General features: G+C 40.3%; 1 protein-coding gene across 3 annotated transcripts in view; it reads right to left on the bottom strand.

The window, feature by feature from the left end:
- The window catches only part of PPM1B (protein phosphatase, Mg2+/Mn2+ dependent 1B), an 80,888-nt gene extending 72,707 nt beyond the window's left edge, over positions 1-8,181 (bottom strand). The window contains exon 1 of one of the 3 annotated variants that reach the window (XM_021001331.2): positions 8,100-8,181. Coding sequence is in view for 2 of the 3 variants with exons in the window: in XM_078149498.1 (XP_078005624.1) it covers positions 7,883-7,895 (13 nt within the window). In the remaining variant the exon portion in view is untranslated. Of the gene's footprint in view, positions 1-7,882; positions 7,993-8,099 lie in introns of those variants that run through there. The other 2 variants (XM_078149498.1, XM_078149499.1) reach the window with 2 other exon arrangements.
- Positions 8,182-25,043: the final 16,862 nt, after the last annotated feature.

The raw sequence follows: 25,043 nt of genomic DNA, 5'->3' as shown, positions 1-25,043 counted from the left end.
ACAGTAAGCTTAAAGATCCTTCCCTTCCCATGAAGCACAAATAAATAAAATACTCTAAAGAAAAAAAATTGCTCATTTTTAATAAGTCATGTCTCTCATTTCACTAATATAGCTACTGTTCATTATTATTCTAATAAAATTACTTTAATGGCCCAAGCTAGCCTGCCTTGATATGTAGGAAACATGCCCTACTCACTAATTTGATCAAGTTCACCATATAAATATATGATTCTCTCATCTTCTAGATCAGTGATTCCCAAGTGAAGACAAAATGGCAAGTGGCCCCTAGCTACTCCTAGCACAACCACAAAAGGCATTCAGCCCCAAAATATATAACATCAGCTAGCTGGAATTTACACAGCACTTTAAGGTTTGCAAAATGCTTTACAAATATTACCTCATTTTAATCTCAAAAAACTTTGGAGATAGACACTACTATTATCCCCATTTTAAAGGTGAGAAAACTAAGGCAAACAACAGTCAAATGTCATGTCTAAGGCCAAATTTAAATTCAGGCCTTACGGTGCTAGCCACTGTACCACCAAGCTGACTCTAAACAATAAAAACTGAAAATCTCATTGAAAACTTAATTGCAATACTTGTGGCAAAACTCATCAACTGCTTGGCCAAGCTGAAAGTTTAAAGACAGGTAAGAGAGAGCCTAAGTAACTACTGTATAATAAAGTTGGGATAACTTCAAGTAGAAATTTAAAAAGTCAAAAGGAGTCATAAAAAAGAAACAAGTTACACAAACTAATCTTAATGTGACAAAGCAGAGATAGGATGATTCTATAGCCATTATGAAGAAATATGTCAAACAACAAAATAATCTGATGCAGTAAAACCTGATGCAGCTATCACCTGAAACCAAAGGGGACATTATTTATATGTACTACTTACAGAATGCTTTCAGTCATACTTATGTAAGAAAACATAAGGAATATTATCCTCATCAAACATGTTCCTACAAACATTCCCACTCAACCTAAGAAACTAAGTCATACATAAACCAACCAAGCTACACTAGGCTCCAAGTGCCCCCTAGTGCAGGGGTGGGGAACCTAAGGCCTCCAGGCTACATGTGGCCCTCTTAGGTCCTCAAGTGCAGCCCTCTGACTGCATCTGAACTTCACGGAACAAATCCTTTTATTAAGGGGATTCTAGATTTTAGTGGTTGGTACTAAACAAACCTCTTGACCAATCACCTCTTTCCAATACTTATATATACCCCCTTCCCCCCCCATTATCTTTCCCCACCTCCAGGGATTTTGTATCTGCATTGCTCCCCCCTTCCTCTTTCAAGGCTTACAGATTACTTAGCTAATTCCAATTCAGGCAACCTCTTCTTTTAATCCTTGGTGCCTAGTGTTCTAATCAAATCAACAACTAGGTCAAAAAGATTATCTGTAATAAGGAAAAAGAAAAAGGACAGAAGCCGGCATAGTTATTAATTAATAGTTTGGACTTCTCAACACTTCCTTTTGCATTTAATTTCCTAACCCAGTCCAGACCCCTACATAGTCTTACATACTAAGGTGTTATGTAACCACTTTAGGGTATATCTTAGTGCACAGTCTTCTCCAGTATAGGTTGGACTAGATGGCTACTGAAATTCCTTCCCACTCTGAAAATCTGTAATTTTATGAAGAATAAAGGCTATTAGTTCTGAAGTGAAACCACGCATATAAGCCAAAGCTATCAATACTTAAAAAGCCTTCCAGAGGACACTAAAATTCCACTTCAGAACCTTCACGAAGGTCTTCGTCTACCAATCATTTTCTAATCAAACTTTTTCCTCAAAGTACTAGCCTTCATCTTTAAAAAGATAAGTTAAATGCTAAATTAAAAATAAAATGATCCTCCTCATCCTTCCACAGTGTAAACAATAGTTTCCCCATTACAAATGAAAGATTTCTAAATTATTAACACATAAGAGCCAAAATGAGAGGGTTTTGCTACATCATTTCTAAAGTCACAGTTCCTAAAAATTCCATGACTTTCATTCTATAATAAATTCAAACTACTTAATCCTGAGGTAACATTTTAACTTTCTCTAAAAAAAAAAAAACCAATTTTCAATATCTGATAATAATACCTATTAGGCATTAATGTAAGCTTTAAGTTTAATAACTCGTACTTTAGACATTAGTTTAACATAAATCTAACAACAGTGCTCTCATTTACATTCTTCAATTTATGAGGCTATTGATTATTTCAAAAACTGATTTAATACTTTTGTTACAAAAGCTATGAAAACTGTTTAATGACAAGCAGTTACAACACTTTAGATATTACCAGTACAAGTTGGTAGTGGGTACATTAAAAGGCCAAAGAAAATTTTTCTGAGAACATTGCTGTGCTTTCTCTTAGCATGATCTATCCATCAATATTAATAACATCTCACATGCTGAAGATGGACAATAACCTAGGCCAGGAAGGAATACAATAATGGTAGTTAGTGCATTCTTTCTGTGATTATTTGCAATTTAAAATATATATATATATATATTGTCTGTACATGGTTGCTTGCATGTTATTCTCTCTCCCCGTCCCCCCCCCCATTAGACTGTGAGCTCCCTGAGAGCCAGGGACTAGGTTTTTTTGCATTGTTTTGTTTCTGCCTTTCTTTGTATTCCCACCACTTATTTTACAGCACCTGGCATAGTAGGGACTTAATAAATGCCTGCTAACTTGAAGGGAACTGGTTTCAGAAATAATAATCCAAACACTGCTTTCATTAATCTCAAACTACTCCTTGTTGCATGGTGGCTATCTTTTAACACCAATATTCTCCTGGTGATGCTATATGGTCATAAATCATCAAGCACCTTGATCTCAAAAGATCAAAACTGCAGACGATACAAATGAGCACTGGGGTGATACCCAGTCATAGACGGGATCATAGATTTGGAGATAGAAGGAACCTAAGAGGTCATCCAGTCCAAGCCCCTTTTTTACAGATGAGGAAACTGAAGCCCAGGAAAGTGAAAGGACTTGCCTAAGGTCGCATAGGTATATAATTATCAGAGGTAAAACTTGAAACCAAGTCCTCTGACTCCAGAATCTGTGCTCTTTCCACTGCTCACATGGTGAGTTTAAGTACTCTACAGGATATGACCAATGATAACTTATACACAAGAAACAGAATAAAAGATATCACCCAGGTCAAGTATGAAGAGAAAAGTATAGCAGGGCAATTCATACATCATATATAGCAAAAGAGAAGGATTACAAAAGGACAACTCAAATGCTGCACTGATGTCCACAGGAGAAGCTTTCAGTGTTTATGAGGGTTGTCCTCTGGATGATTTATGAAAAACACAAACAAGATGGAACATAAAAGCAAAACCACACTAAAGTACACATTTTAATAGACATTTTTTAAAAGCTTGAAAACAAAGCATTGAAAATTAATAAATCATTGACCATTTCTTTGTTTGTGTTTTGTTTCCTCTTTCTGGCGGTTCCTCCTATTGGTTCTAATTCTTACTTACAACATCACTAATGTGAAAATATGTTTAATAGGAATATATATGTACAGCCTATATCAGATTGCTCGCCGTCTTGGGGAGGGAAGTGGAGAAAACTTTAAAACTCAAAACCTTATGGAAGTGATTGTTGATAAATCAAAATAAATTTTTAAAATTTTTTTTTAAAAAGCCAAAACTCCTCCAAAGTTATCACATTAATAGTAATACTAAAAGCTATCATTACTTTTTAACGTAGTCTGAACATACAAAGGTGCTAAACAGAATTATTGATATAAGATTAAGAAAGTTCTTAAAACTATCAAAAAGCTTTTTTATTACAGCACTGAGAAAACAATAAGAGCAAATCAGAATAATTCTCATATGCTTAATAAAAAAAAGTTTTGACGGGAAAGAAGAGCAACATGCTGAAATGCTTTTCCTACTCTACAGAACACAGTATTTACAGTTTAAAATGAAGTTAGAAAACTTAGTAAAAGGCCTCAGACCATAGATCAGATGCCACAGATAACCTAATATGCCCTTTAGAATAATTAACTTTAACCAAAAGTCTAAAATGTCTTTTTTTCAATGAATTTAATGACCTAAGCATCATCTTGAGGAAAGATAAACTAAACATTCATTATAAACGTCAGTAAATTATTGCACCTTTCTCTTCCTCCAGTCACCCCTTCCCACCCCCACCCCCCAATATTTTTTGGATTAGTTCAGGCCAAAAAATATTAGAACTGAAGTGACCTTCAAGATTATCCAAGCCAGCCATGAGTTTCCAAGATGAAGAAAAGCAAGGCACAAAGAAATGAAGTCACTCCCAGCAGGGACAGAGACCAGGAAGTAGCTGACAGTGAAAAGGACTGACGGGCATTTCTTAAACTTTCAGGAGTTACCATGTGAAAGCAATTAAATTTTGCTGCTAAACTTCCCCGAACCCTACTCTGCCTTCATACTTTGAAGGAGGGTGGTAATAATGGAATAACAGCTTCAAGGGCTATCTACCCTGGCTCTATCTCTGCCTGGCTATCTATCTATACATTGCCTTGTTCAACCTAGTCAATACAGCAATTAATCTCTACATAAAATTTGACCAGTTCTTTCAAAAGCCAACTCACTTGATATTAAAAAGGTACATTTTGCTATAAAACTATAATTAGTGATCACAGCAGTTCCCAGTGTGATTTCTGATTCTAAAACAAATTTCCAATACAGAAAATACATCAAGTATGCAAATAAATGAAAAAAGTAACAATACCACATTCCCAGGGATCCCTAGTCAACAAGTTTGTGATTCTATTATTTTTAAATATTAGGGGAAAAAGTGAACTATACAAATTTGTAATCAGCATGTCAAATTTCTTTTAACATTATTATGATACTAAAATTTGGAGTTCAACAATATCAAGTTTCGTGTGTGTGCACGTGCGTGTGTGCGTGTGTGTGTGTGTGTGTGTGTGTGTGTGTGTGTGTGTGTGTGTGTGTTTTATTTAGTATTGCCAATTATTCAGGTTATTTTCACGGGCAGAACACAAACCTTCAATTCTTTATTTCAAGTTTTTACCAACATACGTTAAGCCAGTAACTTTACTCTTTGGTCAACATTTATGATGGGCGACTAACAAAATTAGCATTGAGGACTGTCCATCACAAAGGATAATAAATAAAACATGGTTTCTATCTTATCAACAGGTAAAATGTTTGTAATCTTTTATCTGTAACCATCTATTAAATACAGTCAAGTATAGATAAATGCCTTTATATGAGAAAAGGCTTAAAGTAGTTATCACTCACAAAAGTAATTTACCAAAGACATGTTTATATTTAACAATGCCACTCAAAATGATGTTGTTAACTTAAAAACATTTTAGGGATGCTACCATCTTACATAAACTATGCTCATCCAATTATCCAACCATGTTCTAACTAAACCCCTGGCAGCACTGAGGAACACGGTAAATCTCAGGCTTCCAGGTACTGCATTAAGATCAACAGACCCCATTTTCACAATGTTAAACAACTTACAATTTTCCTTTATAGTAAACATTTGAATTTTTAAACAAGAATAGTAGTTTCTGACCTGGTCAAGTTAAAAACCTGCTCTTCCTGGAAGTCTTGATCATTTCAAATACACTACTGCATGCACCACACATACCTTCAAATCAGTCTCAAGGGATTGGAAATTATATGTTAATTACTGAGTATATATATTTTATTTTACTACAACCAGAAATGGTATAACATTCATTGTCATGAATATTGTAAAAAAAGATGAATGATTTGGTCATCATTTTTAACCTAATACTAAGTGAATTCACCACAGAAACAATTAAGAGGACACACAAAGAATTGAGGAAATCTTAACCAACATGCAAGAAAAAAACTGAAATTACACCATACTGATAATGCAATACTAATGACTGTTGCAGAACCAGTGATAGGGATAAAGATATAGCAAAATAAGCCCACACAAAAAAGAGAAAAAGACAACAGAGACCCTAAGAGAGGGAAAGAAGCAGGAGAAAGAAGAGAAAGATCAATGGATTTTGAGTTAAGAGAAGCTGGATTCAAATTTCCATCTATACCTACCAGAGGTGTGACCTCAAGCAAATCACTTAACATCTCTAGGTCACAAGTTTCCTCATCTGTAAAATAAGGCACTACATGGATCTTTTAAGTCCCTAGATCAAGGAGTAAAAAAAAAAAATCAGAAAAATTCCTACACAAAAAAGCCATAAATAGCTGAAAACCTAGTCTCAATGATAAATAATGTAGACAGATAAATATAGATCTATCTATAGATACATACACACACAAACACACTTCCATACTTAGCACAGTATAGGGATAAAAGACCAACCCGAGTCAGGAAGATCAGGGTTCAAGTCTAGCTCATAACACTAGCTGCCAAGTCACAGCCTCTCAGTGCCCTAGGCAACTCCCCACAACTATAAATTGCAGACTAGATGTCAAACAGAATTGGTAGAAGGAGTTTCCTACATTTAGTCAATAAAAAAAAACAAACATTTTAAAAGACAAACTCCTAACATAGATTCACTAGGCCTATGAAACACTTCTGAGAAGAATTGTTATTTGAATACTTCACTGTCTGTCCTTGTTATAATAAAAAAGCCTGTATTACTGGAAGAGGCAAATATAAAAAACTAGAATAACTTGCCTCATTGTTTATTTAGGAATGTTCTATTTAAAGTGGGCCAACTATAAGAACTTGGCTATTGCATAACATAAAAAATAAATGAAATAACAATGTCTATTAAAATTCAGTTTTGATGACATTTCTTTATCCTCTAGGACATACGGAGATTTGTTTATCCTTGTACAATCTACACTCCCGTCATGTAGCAAATTCAAAGAAGTCTTGTGTTAACCCTAGCAAAAATTCTCATATCACAGGAGATGTTAATATTTTAATAACAACAAAATTCAAAGTAGATACACATCCCCAAGGCTCAATTCCTAAACAACCTTTTAAGAATGATAGTCTGCCAACTTTATGTTGATATGTTAAGCACGTGGTATCTATTTTAAAGAGGTCTGTTCTAAAGCAAATTTCTAAATTGTGCATTTTTCTTTTAAAAAAAAGTTTTCTTGGGGCTGCGGATTCTAGGGCAGTTAAGCTCTAAATCACTATGAGAAATCGGTGATGCTTCAAGAGTCTGTAATGACACCCAAAAGCAAAGATCTGACTTCTTTTAAACTACAAGTGAAGGAGTGACTTCATGACTTAAGAATCAACTCTTGTTTAATCCTCATCCAACCCTTCATTTACATAGCAAGTGTCTTTAGCTTCTCCTGTAACTCTTAGTAAGTACTGGAAGAATGAGACAGAGTAATTAAAAAAACTACAAATAAAGCAGGTCAACCCACATTCAGTGGGCCTTTGACAGAATTAGTGGGAAGATTTAGCCACAGCCACATTGGGTCTAAAATCAGTCCTAGAGACACGAGATTCAGTTTAAAGCTTTCATTTTTTCAAAGAATGGCGACACAAGAGACAGCCACAGTTAAAAGAACTAGACAATAAAACAGAGGGAGAAGGGAAGAAGAAAGGAGAAAACATAAAAGCAGCCATTTAAAGAAAATAAAGGATATGGCTTAAAGTAATGGTTGGGAGCAATGACAAGATAAAGAAAGGTCTGCCGAAAAGTAAGAAGGAAATCACAAATGGGAAGGGATGAAGGGGTCCAGGGGAGAGGTGACTGCAAACCAGGTAGAAGAGGAAGGGATGATTTAAGGCTCAGAGTAAGGGCAGGAGTGAGGACCCCTCCACCACCACCTCACTCCCCGCAGGAAAGAAAGAGAAAGCAGCTTCCTGAGTGAGGAGCCAGAAGAAGCAAGACGCGGATTATTTAACATTTGTTGATCCGCCGCTAGGAGCTGACCTCTGAAACGCATCCATCGCTTCCAACCCCGGGCCAAGGCCGAGGAAAGGGCCAGGGCAAAGGCCTAGCCGGGAGTCGGGCCTGCCGTCCCGGGCTCCCGGAGGGGTGGGGGAAGGGAAGGGAATTAAGCAGCCGAAAAGGGCCTCCGAGGAAGAGCACCTCGACCGTCACCCTCGGAACCTTTTCCCCCTCGCCCGAAGCAACGGGCGGCGCTTACCTGGGGCGGGAGGACAGAGAGGTCCCTCGGGTCTCGCTCCGGCCCCGCGCAGAGTTCCCCCCCCACCCCCGCCGCACTTAATCCCGGGATCCCAACGGAGGCGCGGCCCCTCGCCGCCGCTGCTTCCTCCTCTGCCCCGGCCTCGGCCGCCGCGCCTCAAGGGCTGTTTACACCGTCGGGCCCTTCACACCGCCGCCGCCGCTGCCTCCTTCCCTCCACCTCAGCGCCGTCGCTGCTGCTGCTGCTGCTGCTGCCGCCGCCGCCACCGCCGCCTCCTCCGTCGCGGCCTCGTCTCTCTGGGGCATCTTCCAACCACCGACCCCTGAGAAACAGAGACTCCAGCCGCGCCGGCAGGAAACTCCCCCGCAACTGCCAACGGGGGACGAGTCGGTCAGAACCCGGGCGGCTTCTCCGCCATTGAGCAGCAGCAATAGCAGCAGCAACTCAGCTCCTTCTGCGATGGGTGCCCCCCCCCTCTTCCCCAAGTCCGCGTTCCTCTCCGCCCCTCAGTGGGCCCCGCCCCTAACCCCCGCCCATTAGGAAGCCACGCGCCCTGTCACGGAAGCCGGTTCGCTGAGTGGCCTGTCGGTCATTGATCTCTTGTCCAGTTGGGCTCCCTATTGCAACTCCGCATTTCATTTTCCCCGCCTCCACGGCCTCGCCTCTGTTCCAAATCTCCCATTGGGCACCAACGGCCTTTGTCAATTGGACAATATCTGTGTCCATCAAACACCGCCCACTGAGTAAGACCCAACCTCTTAAAGCGATTTGCTTCATGCTTAACCAGACTCAGCAATACCTTCCCTTCATTGGTGTTGGTGGCCTACTTGATCATAAGTCAAAGGAGCTGTCAATCAAACAACGCCCATACGTTTGGCCTTCTTGCTGAGCCCGACCCTAACCATTCCCTTTTTCTATTGGTCCAAATTGGCTCAAACCTTCACGTCATTGGCTTTTTCTAGTTGTCTATCACTCAGCCAATTTCCAAGTCCGTCACACCGGCTTTTTTTAAATGGAAGCAAAAGGCGGGGAGAGCTCGGAAACGCGATTGGCAGGACTCCTCTATCAATCAAACGCGGAGTCCCCATCTACCTCCGGCGCGTCCCTATGAAGAGTTTTCCCTGCTGTTCCCGACCTCTAAACCCTGCGTACAAGCAAGCTCCAAGAAGGAACCAACAGACCACCCACGTTTGGCCTTAGAGGCCCTACACCGCCCCGGATTGCAAGCGTTGCATTGTGATTGGTGGAGAAAGTCGTCCTCGTTCCTCATTGGAGGACAAAGATGCCTCTCTGGGGCGTGGGAGGCGAGTCGGGAGGCGGCGGAGGGGACGGAGAAGAGATCAAGGGAGAGGCGGTTGTTTTGCTTCGTCCTACGGGGTGGGGCAGTCGCGGGACGGGTCGGTAGCGCGGAGGACAGAATAACCTATGGGCGGGGAGGGGAGAGGAGACCCGGATGTTCTTTGACAATGAAATCATCGCCGACCAATCAGAGCCACGGAGCGGAGCAACCCGCGGGAGGAGAGCCCTGGAGAGAGGGGCAAATTAGGCTAGTGTGGGGAGGTTGAGTACGTCCATGTGACGGACTCGCGTCCTCGGCTCTGCTGCTTCTGAGTTGTCGGGGAACCTTTCGTGGTTGTTTTTCCAAGCTAACCCGTTATTCAATTCCAGACATGTCAGTAGACAGTCAGCGAGCATTTATTAAGCTCTGACTGTTTGCCAGGTGCTGTACCAAGCACTGGGATACAAAGGGGAAAAGAGAGCCCCAGCCCTCAAGGAACTCACTGTCTAATGGGGGAACCAACAAAGAAACAATTGTATAAACAGCCAGTCAATCAATGAGCATTTATTAAGCACCTACTGGAATATACTAGAAAAGAAGCTTGAGGGTGCTTGTGAAGCCAGGACGTGAATGGCTGTTCTATCACCAGTGTAATCATCTGTGCCAGACACAGTGTAATATCCTTAACCCCTTGTCCATGTATCTTGTTTGTTATGAAGGGAATAGAGGAGAGATCACCGTAATTGGCTTCTTTTCTCCCGTTTCCCTCCTCTCTCCCCTGTCCCCCAGATAACATAACTAAACTGTAAGAGACCTTCCCCGATATTGGATGGTTTTTTGTTTTTGTTTTGGTTTGGTTTGGTTTTTTTGCTGAGTCTTCGTGAGTTCCATTTGAAAAAGTGAGAAAAAGGTTTTGAGTTAGGTGAATGCATGGATGCAAAATACGGCATACTGCAAAGTTGAGTCCATATTTTTACTACTTGGAAGACTAAGAAAGGGGTGGTGGGAGAAGAGAAAGGAGGGTAAAGTCTGTCAGAAGATATGTGGCTCACAATTTGAACAGACTAGCGTCATGCTTAGAGTGTATCAACCATTGGAGCCAGGACATTGCTTTCTTTGCTTTCATCATACCTAAAGATCTGCCTAAATATGAGGCAGAGACCAAAGTCAGGGCCACATAAGGGAGAGCCTGAAGTTGGGAACAGGAAATAGCTGCAAGAAATGGAGGAATCAGTCAGCCCAAGAATCAGCTCTAGAAATTCGTGTGATTCAGTTTGAATGCCCATGCTTCTAAAGTCTCCGGGCCCTCTTGAAGCTTGAGGGTTCCTGTTTAGCTACCTGTGCTTGGGTTTAGAGAATATTTCCCCAACATCTTCCACCATTTAACTATACAGTGACCTAAAAACTGTACTCATCAGATGGTGTAATCTTATGCTAAAAGGATAGGAGTTTTGATTGGTGAAGGAGTAAGATGGCAGGAAGGTCAGACGAACAGGCCACTTGGAAACATGAGGCCTTGAGGAATAGGGATGTGGAAGAACCATAAGTTGTTTGGACAAATACTACAAATACTTTAAGATGCAAATGCATGTGTGTCATTCATGCCTTAATGGGAATTCCTTTAGTAATAGGTAGCACAACAGATAAAGGAGCATTGAATCTAGCATCTGGAAGACCTAATTTAAATTCTACTTTGGGCACTTACTAGCTCTGTGACCTTAGGTGAATTACTTAACCTTTGTTAGCTTCAGTTTCCTCATCTATAGAATAGGGATAATCAGCTAGGTAGTACAATGGGTAGAGTGTCTGGGGCCTGGAGTCAGGAAGACCTGAGTTCAAGTTTGACCTCAGGCACTGTGTGATGGTGAGCAAGTCACTTAACCCTGTTTGCCTCAGTTTTGTCATCTGGGAAATGAGCTGGAGAAGGAAATGACAAACTATTCCAGTATCTGCCAAGAAAATCTCAAATGGGGTCACAACAACAACAGAAACCTCCAGGGCTATTGTCAGGATCAAATGGGACATTTTAAAGTTCATTGCTAAGTTTAAAGTGCTATATAAATGCTGGCTGGCTATTATTATTGTTATTATTATTTATTCTGCCAGTCTGCCAGAGCTTAGCTCTGAGTACTGCTGTATGCTGCAAAAGGTGACTTTTGCCTATAGAGACAATGTCCTCATTGTTTGAGATTAAAATAGATTCATAATGAGTTCCCATTTGTGCAGTATTTTACAGTTTACAAAAGTGCTTTTCTCTCAGCAAAACTGTGAGGAAGCATTACAACAATAATTGTGGTTGCTTTAGTATGAGTCTCAGAGAGATGGCTCAAGTGCCTAGCAGACCAGTCCTCCCAGGAAACATCCCTGCAGACCCTTTCCCAGCCTCTCACCTGACCCTTCTCTGGGAACAGCCCCCATGCTCTTCCCCTATCATCCTACTCCTCTTAATGAAGAGCCCAGAGTTCATCTCACCTCTCCAGTGCCCCACTCCTCTCAGAAAACTGCAGAGCAAGTGATACAATGACATCGGCCTCCTTGCCACTGCTCCCCTGCTCTCTCTCTCTGCACTCTGTGTATTTTTACTAGCTGTCTCTGAAGGAAACAGACCCTCCCTCCTCATCTCCCTCCTGATCTTGACTTTCTTCAAGTCCCATCTAAAATCCTGTCTTCTGCAAGGAGCCTTTTCCCAGTCCTACTTTAATACTAGTGCTTTTCCTGAAGTCATCACCAGTTTATCCTGTATAGATTTAGTTTGCACATGGTTGATTGCATGTTGTCTCCTCCATTTGACTCCAAGCTCCTTGAGAACAGGGACTGTTTTTTACCTTTCTTTGTATCTCCATCTCTTAGAACAATGCCTAGCACATAGTAGATGCTTAATAAATTTGATTTGACAGTCAATAAAAATTTTATCAACTTCCTGTGCCTTCCCTTTCTGACACTCCATTCCTTTCAAGGAACAGCTGCCTATGACATGGCTCTCATTGAACATCCCATGCACAATCTTCAGGGACCAGCTCAGAACAGACCTCCCCTATATAACACTCACTCTTTTGAGAAAACAACACAGAACACGCCTCTTTTGTCTAACACCCACTGCTTTCTGGACTAACACCTTAAACAAAGGCTCCAACTATTGACTCCAAACTACTCATCCTCTGGTGGTAAAACTATGTTAGAGTCAGAAGTGGCATGTAAACCTGCCCCCCCTCCCCAACCAGCCTAATAATAAGTTCACATTTATAGAGTTCTTTAAAGTTTATAGAGCCCTTCACATACATGACCTCATTTGATCCTCACAACAGTCCTATGAGGTAGGCGTCATTATCTCCATTTTACAGAGAAAGAAACTAAGACTTGGAAAGGTGAAGTGACCTACTCAGATTCACACAGCTAGTAAGTATCTGTGGCAGGATTGGTACCCAGGTCTTCCTGATTGGAAGTCTAGCATTTTTGTCCATTACTTACAGTTGCTATTCTCTAACTGTGCCTTAGCTCTAGGGCCCTAACCACGCCCCTTCTCTCCCTCAGCCCTACTAACCATAACCTAGCTCCTAATTGTGCTTCGGCCTTGCCCTTCCAGTCATATCCCTGGGTTTTCTGAAGGTCTAGAGGAAAGAGCACTAAATGTGTAGTCAGAGTACTTTGGGTTCAGTTGGAACACCCTGGAAGTTACAGAGTTAGGTTTTGGCCTGCTATATATAATAATATATATATAAGGTTTCCTAACACAGCTATCCAAAAAATGGAATGAGCTTTCCCAGAGGTAGTGAGCTCTTTGTCACTGGAGATCTTCTAAAGGAGATCAGATGATCCTTATTGAGATGCTGTAGACAGCAGAGATTGGACTATATGACTTCTGAGGTCATTTCCAATTCTGAAATGTTATGATTCTACATCCTAGTTCTCCTTTTGGATTGTGACCTTGGATAACTCACTTCTCTATTTCTTCATCTGTAAAATGAAAGGGCTGGAGAGTCTGTATGGGAGTCTGTAGGTATAAAATATTGCATCCACTGTTGGACTCCAGCCCTGGGTCCAATTGATTTTACTTAATAATTTGTCTTTGTTATAGGGACAAGTTTGTTGGGTGTGGTGACTATTGTTAAGACTTTTTTTATATGAAAGGGTTAGACTAGATCATAAGGGATCGTAGAGCTAGAACCAGAAAGGACCTCAGAGGCTATCTAAAGCAATCCCTTCATTTTGCAGATAGGAAACTGAGGTACAAGGTGATTAAATAACTTGCTCCAGGTCATAGAAATCATAAGTGTCAGAGGCAGGATCATTTCTATAGTTCCCTCCAGTTCTAACATTCTGTAATTGTATGAAAACCTATACTGTGTTTCCCTTGAAGCTTTCAATTAGAGTTTGATTCATGTTAAACATATGAGGAGGGTGAGAAGGTTATTATCAGCCATTCACACAGTGTACTAAGTGTTACTAGAGAGGTCTGATTAAACTAAGGAAAAAAAAGTTTTGCTTGGGCAGTAGAAGCTTGCCTTTAAATCACACTACTTAGCCTATCTGACAGATATGTAAACCAAGCCCTCAGATGAAGGAGGATTGATGAAAGTTGTGATCCCTAGCTCCTAGAACAGCCAATATTTTGGGTGACCCCTTGAAGAACAATGGAAGGGCTGGGTTCCTTTGGGGTACTAATTCAGGAGTCCTTAAAAGTGTACCAGGGCACCTTAATGGCCCACCAAAGGTCTTCCTTTTCTTTCTTTCACCTCAGAAATGCCCATTTGGTCTGCTTCATCTTATCTATCCAATCAATTGCCAAATCTTAACATTTCTACCTCCACAATATCTCTCACATCCAACCCTTCTCTCTACCGACATAGCTACCAACTTAGTTCAGGTCCTTATCACTTCTCCCTACATTATTGCAGTGGTCTTCAAAGCCTGCTCCCTGCCTAAAATCTCTCCCCCATTCAGTCCATCTTCCACACTGTTGCCAAGATGATTTTCCTTAAACACAAGTCCAATCACAACTCCCTCTTGCTCAACCAATTACAGTGGGTTCTTATTTCTTCTAGCATCAAACTTTAACTCTGTTTAGCTTTTAAAATTCATCGCAACCTGACCCCAAACTATCTTTCCAGTGTCATTATTCCTGCTCTACTTTGCAGTCCAACCCAACTGGCCTTTTCTGTGTTACACAAAACACTATTTTCTGTCTTGTTGTCTTTTTACTGAGTGCCCCACCCTCACCCCCAAACCTGGAATGTACTTTCTCCTTACTTATGCCTATTAGAATCTAAGTAGCACCTTCTACATGAAGCCTTCCTGATCCCTTCCTCACTACTAGTTGTCCTCCCTCTCAAACTACCTTGTACTTTAATACTTTGTATTTATTCTACATGTTTATTCTGTATATACTTAAATATGTATTCGTGGTCAGGGCATTGGTAAATCCTCTGCTACATGTAGTCTCACCCAGTCAGAATGAAAGCTCTCTTGGAGCAGAGATTGTTTCATCTACTATATTTGTATCCCTAGCACCTAGCACAATGCCTGCCACATAGTAGACTCTTAGTAAATACTCATTTGATTGTAAAAAGACTATTTTAGTTGTTAGATGAACTCACTGTTATATCTTTAAATGTGTTCTAACACTCAAGTTTTTTGAAAGTTTTCTTTGAGTACAACCCTTAATTCTGTTTGCATGTGAGGCTTCCCAGTAGCAATTTTAAGAAATTAGGGAGGACATTGGCACAAAGTAGAGTTTTATGAGGGCTTCTGCTATATCACAAGATCACTTATGTTCTCAAACTCCCAGTCCCACTCTTATCACTCTCTTATGTTCAAGAGTGGACCTGCTGTCTTACTTTAATATTGGAATTTTGTTGGTATAAGTACTCCCTCCACTGACACAGATTGCAACCCCTCCATGAGTTAGTAAACTTGATTAGAGAACTATTTTTGGCTGAGAAAGGGTTTCAAAAGATAAAAAGAGTAAAATGAAACCCCTGCCAGGCCACAGAAGAGAATATAGGATATGTATGCATAAAGCAAAAATAAAAAATATAATATAGACGTGTAATAGTAAATATAAAATGCTGTTAGTTGGGAGAAGGAAGATTCACTTCCAGATACCATGAAAGGACACAGCTTAAAGTAATGGAAAATGGTACTGTATATGTCTCTGATAGAGATCCAAGATGTATAGGGAATTGATAGAAGTATGTAAGAATAAGAAGCATTCCCCAATAGATAAGTGGTCAAAGGATACGAACAGGCAGTTTTCAAGAGAAGTGCAAACTATCAACATGTGAAAGATGCTTCAAATCTCTAGTAATAAGAGAAATACAAATGACAATAACTCTGAGGTTTCATTTCATACATATGAGATTGGTAAAGATGAAAATGGTAAATGTTGGAGGCGTTGTTGGAAGATAGGCACACTAATGAACTGTTGATGGAGCAATAAAATTGGTCAAATCTCATCCGTTCTTCCTTTACAACATCTCTCCTATATATCCTTTTTTCTCCATTGACACAACCACCATCCAGGTTCAGGCCTTTATGACCTCTTACCTGGACTATTGCAAAAGCCTTGGCTCCCCATTCCTACTCCAATCCATCCTTCATAATAACAATAATGTAAATATATACATGGAGAGAGAAAGATTTCCATTCTCTGATCAATAACCAACCTTGACTCCAGATCAATCAGTAAATCAATTGACAAGCATTAATTATATGGGTATTATATGCCAAGCATTGTACTAGGCACTAGAATTCAAAGACAAAAATGAAAAAAGTTCATTTCAAGGGGTTTACATTCTATTGGAGTAAACAGCATGTACATATATATGTAATAATACTGAAATTGGCAAAGATGACAAAAGATGGGAATAGTCAATGTTGGATGGCACAGGCACAGAAGTACATTGTTAGTGGAGCTGTGAATTAGTATAATTCTGGAAAGCAATTTATAATTATGCAAATAAAGTAGTGAAAATGTCCATATCTTTTAACTCAGAAATTCCAATGTTAGATATATTTCCCAATGAGGTCTTTGACTTTTTTTTAAGGCTCCATATATCACAGAATATTTATAGTAGCACTTAATTGTGGTTCCAAAGAATTGAAAGCAGTATAAATGCCCACTCCTTGGCAGAGATTGGAGGGTCCACAGGTGTGAAAATTTGAACATATTGTCAGGTTCTTGGGTTGGTGTTTGTTTGTTTTTTTATGAATTGGTTTTGCTAGTTTTTTTTCTTTTCTTCTTTCTTTTAAAAAATACTTTTATACTAGTGGTGTGACCCTGGGCAAGTCACTTAACCCCAGTTGCCATAAATAAATAAATGAATGAATGAATAAATAAAGTAAAAAATACTTTTATAAGGAATAGGTCTTTGTTATGGGGTAAGGGAGTGTCACGAGTAGAAATTTAGATCTAAAAGTAAAAATACCAAGAAAAATTCATTTTTTAAAAAATCCAGTGCTTGTTAGGCTGGTAGGCAGACCAGCAGAGCTGTGAGTCACTTTACTACCCCCACCTACCCTGCTTTGTATGGGCTGATCTACCCCAGAACTCACTCCTCCCTTGGGACATGACTTTCTCCTTGAACACCCCTTTTCCCATCTCCCTTTTTGAGTTGGTTTCCTTTCAAATCAGCCACAGCAAAGCATTGCCACACCTAACTCACTCAACTACTCCTCCAGCAGTGTTATTGACTCATTAGGATGCCTAGAAAAACCTAGTGAATGTATTCTCTCTGCCCAGGGAAGATGTTAAAATATAATGACTTCTTTCTGCCCTTTGATTACAAATCTCCAGCCAGAGATCTTGCTCTGGCAGATGGAGCAATTTTAAATCTCTCCTTTGTGAGTCTTTCCCAATCAGCCCCCTCAACACTTTATCCAAAGCGCCAGTTCATGAAGCTTAAGAGTTCACCACAGTTTTTAATAACATAGAGATTAAGGCCAACTTTGGCTCTTTCTCTTCTTAGGAGCAGAAGAAAGGGGGGATGGAGTTGGGGGAAATTTTGAGCTGTGGATTCCCCTCATACCCATCATCTCTGCCCTAGATTACTGACTATCTCCACATCCTATCCCAATCCTACTCAGCTGCGTCCTAAACATGTCCACTGACTTCAGCTCCCCATTGCACCACCACAAGGTTACAAGAAGATTGGAACTTGACCCATTCTCTCCATATTCTCTCCATAAGGATTCTCTGCTGCCATAGTCTCTTGACCTGAGAATTGTGAAATATGTCTGTAGTATTCCTTGGAGTTTTCATTTTGGTATCTCTTTCAGGAAGTGTTAGGTGGGTTCTTTCAATGATTATTTTACCCTCTGGTGCTAGAATATCAGGTCAGTTTTCCTTGATAATTTCTTAAAAGATGCCATCCAGGCCCTTTTTTTTGATCATGGCTTTCAAGTAGTCCAATAATTCTTAAATTATCTCTCCTAGATCTATTTTCAGGTGAGTTGTTTTTCCAATGAGTTATTTTACATTTTCTTCAATTTTTTCATTCTTTGAATTTTGTTGGATTGATTCTTGATGCTTCACAGAGTCATTAGCTTCCACTTACCCAGTTCTAATTTTTAAGGGATTATTTTCTTCAGTTAGCTTTTGTACCTCTTTTTCCATTTAGCCAATTCTATTTTTTAAGGGTTGTTTTCTTCAGTGGATTTTTTCCCACCCATCTTACTCTATATCCTCTTGAACAGCCCCTCCTCCTGCAGTGCTCCTTCCTCTATATGCTGGAGAACCCATCCCTTTCCCAAGCCAAAGGAACCTGAAATAGCTAAAGAATAGAGTCTTACCTATGCCTGTCCAATAACTGCACAACTCCCTCAGTTCTCTGGGGAAAAGAGATCATACAACCTTATACACAAATGTTATTCATCTTTTGTTTTTGAAAAGGACCAGTGACATTACAGTGTTGGGATAAAATAGTGCATGATGGGTAATATCTTGATTTGCACATGAATTGGATCTTAAATCCAGTTCACTTAATGAAGCAGAGTTGTGCAAAGTTGTCAGTCTCACTGTCTTCTAGAGTCATTGACTCTTCTAGAGTCATTGAAGTCCAATGGCAAGACAAAAGTCAAGATGACTGGTGATGCCCAGAATGCAATGGATGACCTTGGCATCTTTGATATCTGACCAAGCTCTAAGCACTCCACGCCTTCTGATTCAGCCACCTTCATGGCCATTGGAACAAACTACACTCATCTGCTTATTCTGTGGGGGGAAGTCTTCACATGCTTGAGGTAGACATCCCTCTAACTCCCAGATGGCTTTAAGTCCTGTTGGTTACCCTTAGCCTGTCTGCTGAGATGGTTTTACCGGGGTGTGGCCACTGTACATGTTACAATTTCTTGGAGCCACAGGTGAGAATTGGGTGGCAAGTGGACAACAAAGATATTTTGGAGCTGCTCATCCACCTATGCACAAATACAAGGTTGTTTAGGGAAGGAAGACTGGCAGTTGAGTGGATTAGGAAAGGATTCTTGTGGAAGTTAGTACATGAACTGAGTCTTAAAGGAAGTAAGAGATTCTATGAGGCAGATGTGAGAAGGAAGAACATTCTAGGCATGGGAGTGACCAGGACAAAGGCACAGAGATGGAAGATTGAGTGCTGCTTATGAGGAACAGCAAAAAGGCCAGTTGGGCCAGACTATAGAGTACAGGAAGGATACTAATTATAATGAGAATAAAAAGGTAGGATGGAACCAAAAAGAGGAGTTTATATTTGATCCTGGAGGCAATAAGAGTTATTGGAGTTTTTTGAGTAGGGAAGTAACATAGATGTGCCATTATGAAAAACCACTTTGGCAGTTGTGTGGCCATGAAACATTCTTCCCTCCTCTTATCTGAGAGGTAGTGGAGATTACAGGTGCAGAATGAGGCTTATATTGTCACATATGGCCATTGCTTAACTATACCTCTTAAAGGAGAGAGTTCCAGGCAATGGGAGTTGAGGAAAGAAGGAAGATTGGGAAATGACACTTTTTTTAAAAGCATCACTAGAATATTTTAAATATAGCCTGGAATCTACCAATGAGCCCCATCCTTTGAGCAGTGCACTCTACTTTCTGTCAAACCATGTGGGGAGTCTTGGTGAGACTGCTTCTGGAAGTATATGATGAATAATGGAGGTACTTAAGCAGGTGCAGTTCATTCTATAACTCTTTCTGATCCACTAACCACATGATGAAGAAACAAACCTTTGATAGACTTCTGAGCTAGAACTGGGTGGGCATTCAAAATAGACCAAAATGAGCTCTTTTTCTCTCTTTCTTACCTGGTTATGAGTGAGTGGGGAAGAAAACTAGCAACAGTGTTTTACTCTCCATACATTGACATGACACATGACCTTGCTATTGCTTCTGCTTCTGTTATATCTGTTCTTTCCTGCCTTAGGTAAAGAAGTGGGGGAGACAGAAGGGACTAGGCTCTTGTGAGCTCTGAAAGGTCAGGAGAGCTGCCAGAGGACCAGGGACAGTGCCTATGCCAGAACTTGCCACCAGCATAGCCCTGGGAAATCTATGGGATCCAGGCCATCAGTGAATTGGACCTAGCAGAGGGAGTAGTTGTTAGCATAAGGATTCCCAGAGTTTAGAGGGGCTATATAAAAGAGAAGAAGAAAGGAAATAAATTGAACTTGAAGTCAAGGAGACCTGGATTTGGGTTCAAGATATACCACTCACTTCCATTTGAATGTGAGCTCCTTGAGAATAGAGACTGTTTTTGCCTTATATATATGTCCTTAGCACTTACTACAGTACAGTGCATATAAGAGACACTTAATAAATGCTTCTTGACTTGACTGTGTAATGTTATGTGATATGATCTCTTCCTATAAAATGAAGTATTTGACTACATGATCTTCCAAGACCCCTACAATCCAACATTCTATGATTGATGAAGGAAATGACATTCAAATGGGTAGGAATGGACAGGGGGAATTGAAAAGAGGGATATTCTAAAACTCTACTTTAGGAAACTCAATTTTATGGCAACATTTAGGATAAATAGTAGAAGAGAGACTGAAGGCATATTATGTAGGGAAAAGGGCTCTGAACTTGGAGTTAGGAAAGTTCTAGGTTCAGATCTCACCTCTGACATTTATTACCTGTATTACCATGGGCAAAGTCATTTAATGTCTCTGAGGTTCAGCTTCAGTCTCACCTGTAAAATTGGGAAGATGACAATACCAATCATACCTTCTTCACAAGGCTGTCTTGAGGATCAAATGAGATAGAGGATGTGAATTGTTTGGTAAACCATAGGGTACTATATCAGTGTCAAATGTTATTACTATTGAGACAAGGAGTTCAGTTAGGTGATTGGAAAGAAAGGTGGTCTCCTGATAACAGAATTTCATATAATAACAAACAAGCAGAAATGTCATGGGAGACAGGGGACTCAGAGAGAAGGCTTTCTATTTGTCTCTGAAATCTTACAAATGCTGGTCCTGAAGATAAACCCACTTCTTTAGTCCTGGGCTGGGGGAGGAGGGAGGAGGGGAAGAAGAGGAAGAAGTGAGTCAGGAGATATGGTAAGTACCTAGACAGGCCTCATCCCCTTTACTTTCCTCCTCTCTTCCTTATCCTAAGATTGTCCTCAGTCCCCAAGATTTCCAGGTACAGAAGATCTAGAGGCAATTCTATTACATTATATAACCCTACTTAATTTCCTCTGCGTCATGGTAATCATGATGTAACTCCTCTCACAGTCCTCTTAACCCATAGCCTCAAAAGTTAGTTCTTCAAGGCCTAAGAGAAGAATAGGGTAGGGTAACTTAGACAAGAAGCAGAAGCAGCTAGAGAAAAGAACTGGCAGAATGGGTGTGAGTGGGCAAATTCCAGAACCAGTCAGTAATTAGAGGGTATTATATAAAATCTTTGTCTTTCAACAAATGTTCATGTGATAATTGTAAATTGAAATGATAATCACAAATGATACAGGGCATCAGGAAAAAACAACAACCTTGAATTTGATTATAGATACTAGAACACTGACAAAATTATAAAAACTAAGGAATTTGGTTTGAGTATATAAAATTAATTACTGACTATATAAAATTAATTACAGTTATTTCTGTGGACTCAAGCATTTAGACTCCATTCCTCCAAGATTGATTGTCAGAAGTTTAGAACCTGGTGTGACTGAGAAGGAAAGACATAGATGTGTCCTATTACAGATTTTTCTCTCTGCTTCTCATCATTGTGAGGTTGGAGGTAAAAGAAAAAGCAAGCATGTACAAGTACTTGCGAAATATTTAAGAGGAGAGCTAGGAAGTTCTGCTTTGTTCAGGCATCACAAGCTATGTTTGGGGAGGAGGGGCACAAATTGGATCCCTCAGTTGAAGTAATGGTTGAGGATGGTAGGGAAATGTAGAGAAAGGAATTAACCCATCTGGTAGCTTCTTACTTTAACTACTTTTTTTAAAAAACAAACACTGCTTTTTAAACTGTTGTTTCTATCCTAATGTAGAACTAGTAATGCATTTAGCACACTTTAGGGTGCTTTTAGGTACACTAAGGCCAAGTGTTGATTGCCCCACCCTAGTTATAGAATAGGAGTGTCAAGAAGTAGCTTCAGTGTTGAGGTATATCATCGTAGTTAGAGTTACAGATGTTAGGGGCTACTCACACATAGTCACATACATATTTGTCAAACCATGCTTTGGGTCTTCTTGTGTACCACCTACCCTGGCATACTTCTTCCCTTATGAACTTGTGAAGACTACCAGAAGCTCAGAAAATTGCTATTCAGATGTATGCTTTAAAAAAAATCTGGAGTTTCCCCAGTACTGGGATTAGGGAAGTCACTAGAAGTCAGAAAACAGCCCAATTCCCTACCACAGACATCTCACAATAAATCCTTTGGGAAGTAGGATTCGTCATGGTCAAGGGGGCAGTAGAAATCAATTGACTCTCTAGTCACTTATTCTTTCCCTTTGTTGGCAGGTGAGCATTCTACCCATCTAGAGTGCTATACAGGTTCCTGGGAAAAGTGGAGGTGCACCTGAGAAGAAATGAAGTTGTGTGGGATCAGGGGGAAATCCTTTGCATTTTTTCTCAAGTTAAACAAAACCTTTTCTACTGTGTATTCAATATTTTGTCAGCTCTGGGGGTTTGCATGGGAGCTGCAAAGATGTGAGCCAAATTCTGATTTGCCCAAGGAAGGCCCTGGGTAGAGACATGAGCCAAAGAAATTAATAAAAGAAGTCCCAAATATTGAACCCAGTTGGTGTGATCCCAAAGCTACTGTTTTCAGTCATGGACTATACTCGCATGGCATCTCTTCCTCCCCCTTGCCCAACTCACCATCTCAACTTACTCTCTCTCTTTCTCCAATACACATATCCACTCCTTTCACTCCACACCCCCTCATAAATTACCAGGTATTCTAAAATCCCAATATTCTCTCACACACATCAAGCAAACTTCTATGCATGCTACTAGTCTCTTTCTCTCTCCCTCTCATTCCCACTGCTGTTTTATTTACCAACTCAATCATTCTGACCACAAAACCTAGGGCTTAGTCCACAGCTCTTTCCTTTACCACATCCTGGGGGCAATTTTCCTCACCCCAACTTTAACAGCAACCTTGAGGGTATATCCTAATGCTTCCTAAGGAGGCCTGTGGCATAACTGGCAACTGTGAGCAGCTGCAAGTCTCCATAATTTCAGGGGCACAGTTGGTCTTCTTCTTGCCAGCATTCCTAGACTATGACAACTGTCATCATGGCAATATGGAAGAAGCAATAGCTCTTGTGAGAACATGTTCCTGGTGAATGTTCATGTGAAATTAGAGAGTGAGGAAGGCAGTGAAGTCAACATGAGTGTTTTGGGGACTTTATGTTAAAGCTGAGGAAGTGGTCTGAGAGTGAGAGTCTGAGCAATTATGGGACATTTTGGGAGTAGCCAGAAAGGGACAATGGAGTAAGAATAGAGACTGTGGAGGGATGGTTGTGGCCTGGTTGCTAGTGCCAGATTCCTTTTTTTCTTAACCACCATGCAGTCTTGCCAGGATGGCACGAACAATGATGAAAATCTGTAAGAGTACAATATATTTGATTCATAGGCACCTGACACCCCACTGTCAGTTCCTTTTTCAGAAAGAGAGTGCTCAGAAGGTCACAGGGTCACCTCAGGCACTGAACATTGGATATCTTCAGCAATACCATGCATAGGATTCTTCTCCCCCGTCACTTTGGGTTGGTTAGTGGGAATGGTTCCGAAATTTGGAAAACAACTTTAATAGCTTTTAGCCCTCTATTCCCCTAGTCAATCAGCAATCATTTATTATGCTCTTACTCTGTGCCAAGTAGTGTACTAAACAGATCCTGATCAAAAGGCAAAAAACAGATGAGTTTTGTTCTGTGTCCCTCTCTAAGTCTGTCTGAAGTTCTGCTGCTCTGCCTTTGTTTTCTTCTTTTTTTTCTAAGAGTTGCAATCAGTGCTTATATAGTTCTGGTTGTGCTTATCTCACTTTGTAAAAATTTTTCATATCTCCTTGTGTAGCCCTTATAGGTTTTTGAGGGTCTTTATCTCAACTTCCACTTGCACTGATGAGTCAGATACCCACAAAGTTGGCTACCTATATCTCCCCCTCAGGGCTCTAGGAATACTCCTGAGGACCAAGGATGCTCTCAATGGGCTGGTTAGTTCTATATCCCTTGCAGGACTCTTAGGGTATCCCTGAGGAGCAACGATGCTGTCAGTTTGAGCTTTCATTCTTTTGTGTTTTCCCCAATATCGGTTGCCAAGCAGCTCTCATAATAGATTGACCCAGTGAATAATGTCCCAATTAATATCAATTCATTTTTAGAAAGGGGTATTTACTGAAAAGACCTGAAGTATGACCTGAAGTACAAAACATTCCCCCAAACTGGGACACACTTCCCCTATATTGCTATGCACACTAGGTTTTAGCTCCACAACCAGTCAAATGGCTTTTCTTCCTCACTTGGTAGTCAGAAAGGAAATAGTCATAGAATAATTCTGAATATTCTGAGTCACAGAGGAGGGCCCTTCTCTTATATATCATTATACCATTTCAGAATGAGGCCCACCAAGCCTCTCTCATGTAGGTTGCCAGCAGGCATAATATGCAATATATACTGTGAGTATGGGGTTCCCGTTCGTTTCATCTTTCTCATCTTTGACAATGCCATAGCATTACATTCCATTAACATACCTTAATTTTTCCAGTTTATTCTCTAATTGTTTAACAAGTAGGTTGTTTGTAAATATTTGCCATTGTAAGATTAAAAAAATACATTTTTATTGATATTTTTTGTTTTTCTGTCACCTACATTTTAGACTTAGTCCCTTCCAATCCATTCCTAGAATTCTGATTTAAACTCTTGCCTCTACAAAACAAACTCAAATGAGTGGCATCGATTGTTCTCTAATACTAGTTATTTCCCAAAAGCCAGTACCTACTGATATATTCCAATCCATTTTTTCCCAGGGGACATGGAAAAAGACCTGAGATTTTTTGGGGGGGAGGCAGAGAAGGGTATTGACAGCTAATGTTTAAGATACTTATCACACAAAAAGCAAGCATATGTAGATGATCTTTGTTATTGGGAAGTTGGGAGGGACTTCACTTGGTGAAGGAAAATTGCCTAATACTGGGGAGCTACCAGATCTTTGAGACTGAGTTCCTAACTAAGTCTGAG

Source organism: Phascolarctos cinereus, unplaced genomic scaffold (genome assembly GCF_003287225.1).
Source record: "Phascolarctos cinereus isolate Bilbo 61053 unplaced genomic scaffold, phaCin_HiC Scaffold_2;HRSCAF=192, whole genome shotgun sequence".
NCBI classification, from domain to species: domain Eukaryota; kingdom Metazoa; phylum Chordata; class Mammalia; order Diprotodontia; family Phascolarctidae; genus Phascolarctos; species Phascolarctos cinereus.
Note: the sequence above shows the minus strand (reverse complement) of the source record. Positions and strands in the feature narration are given on the sequence as shown.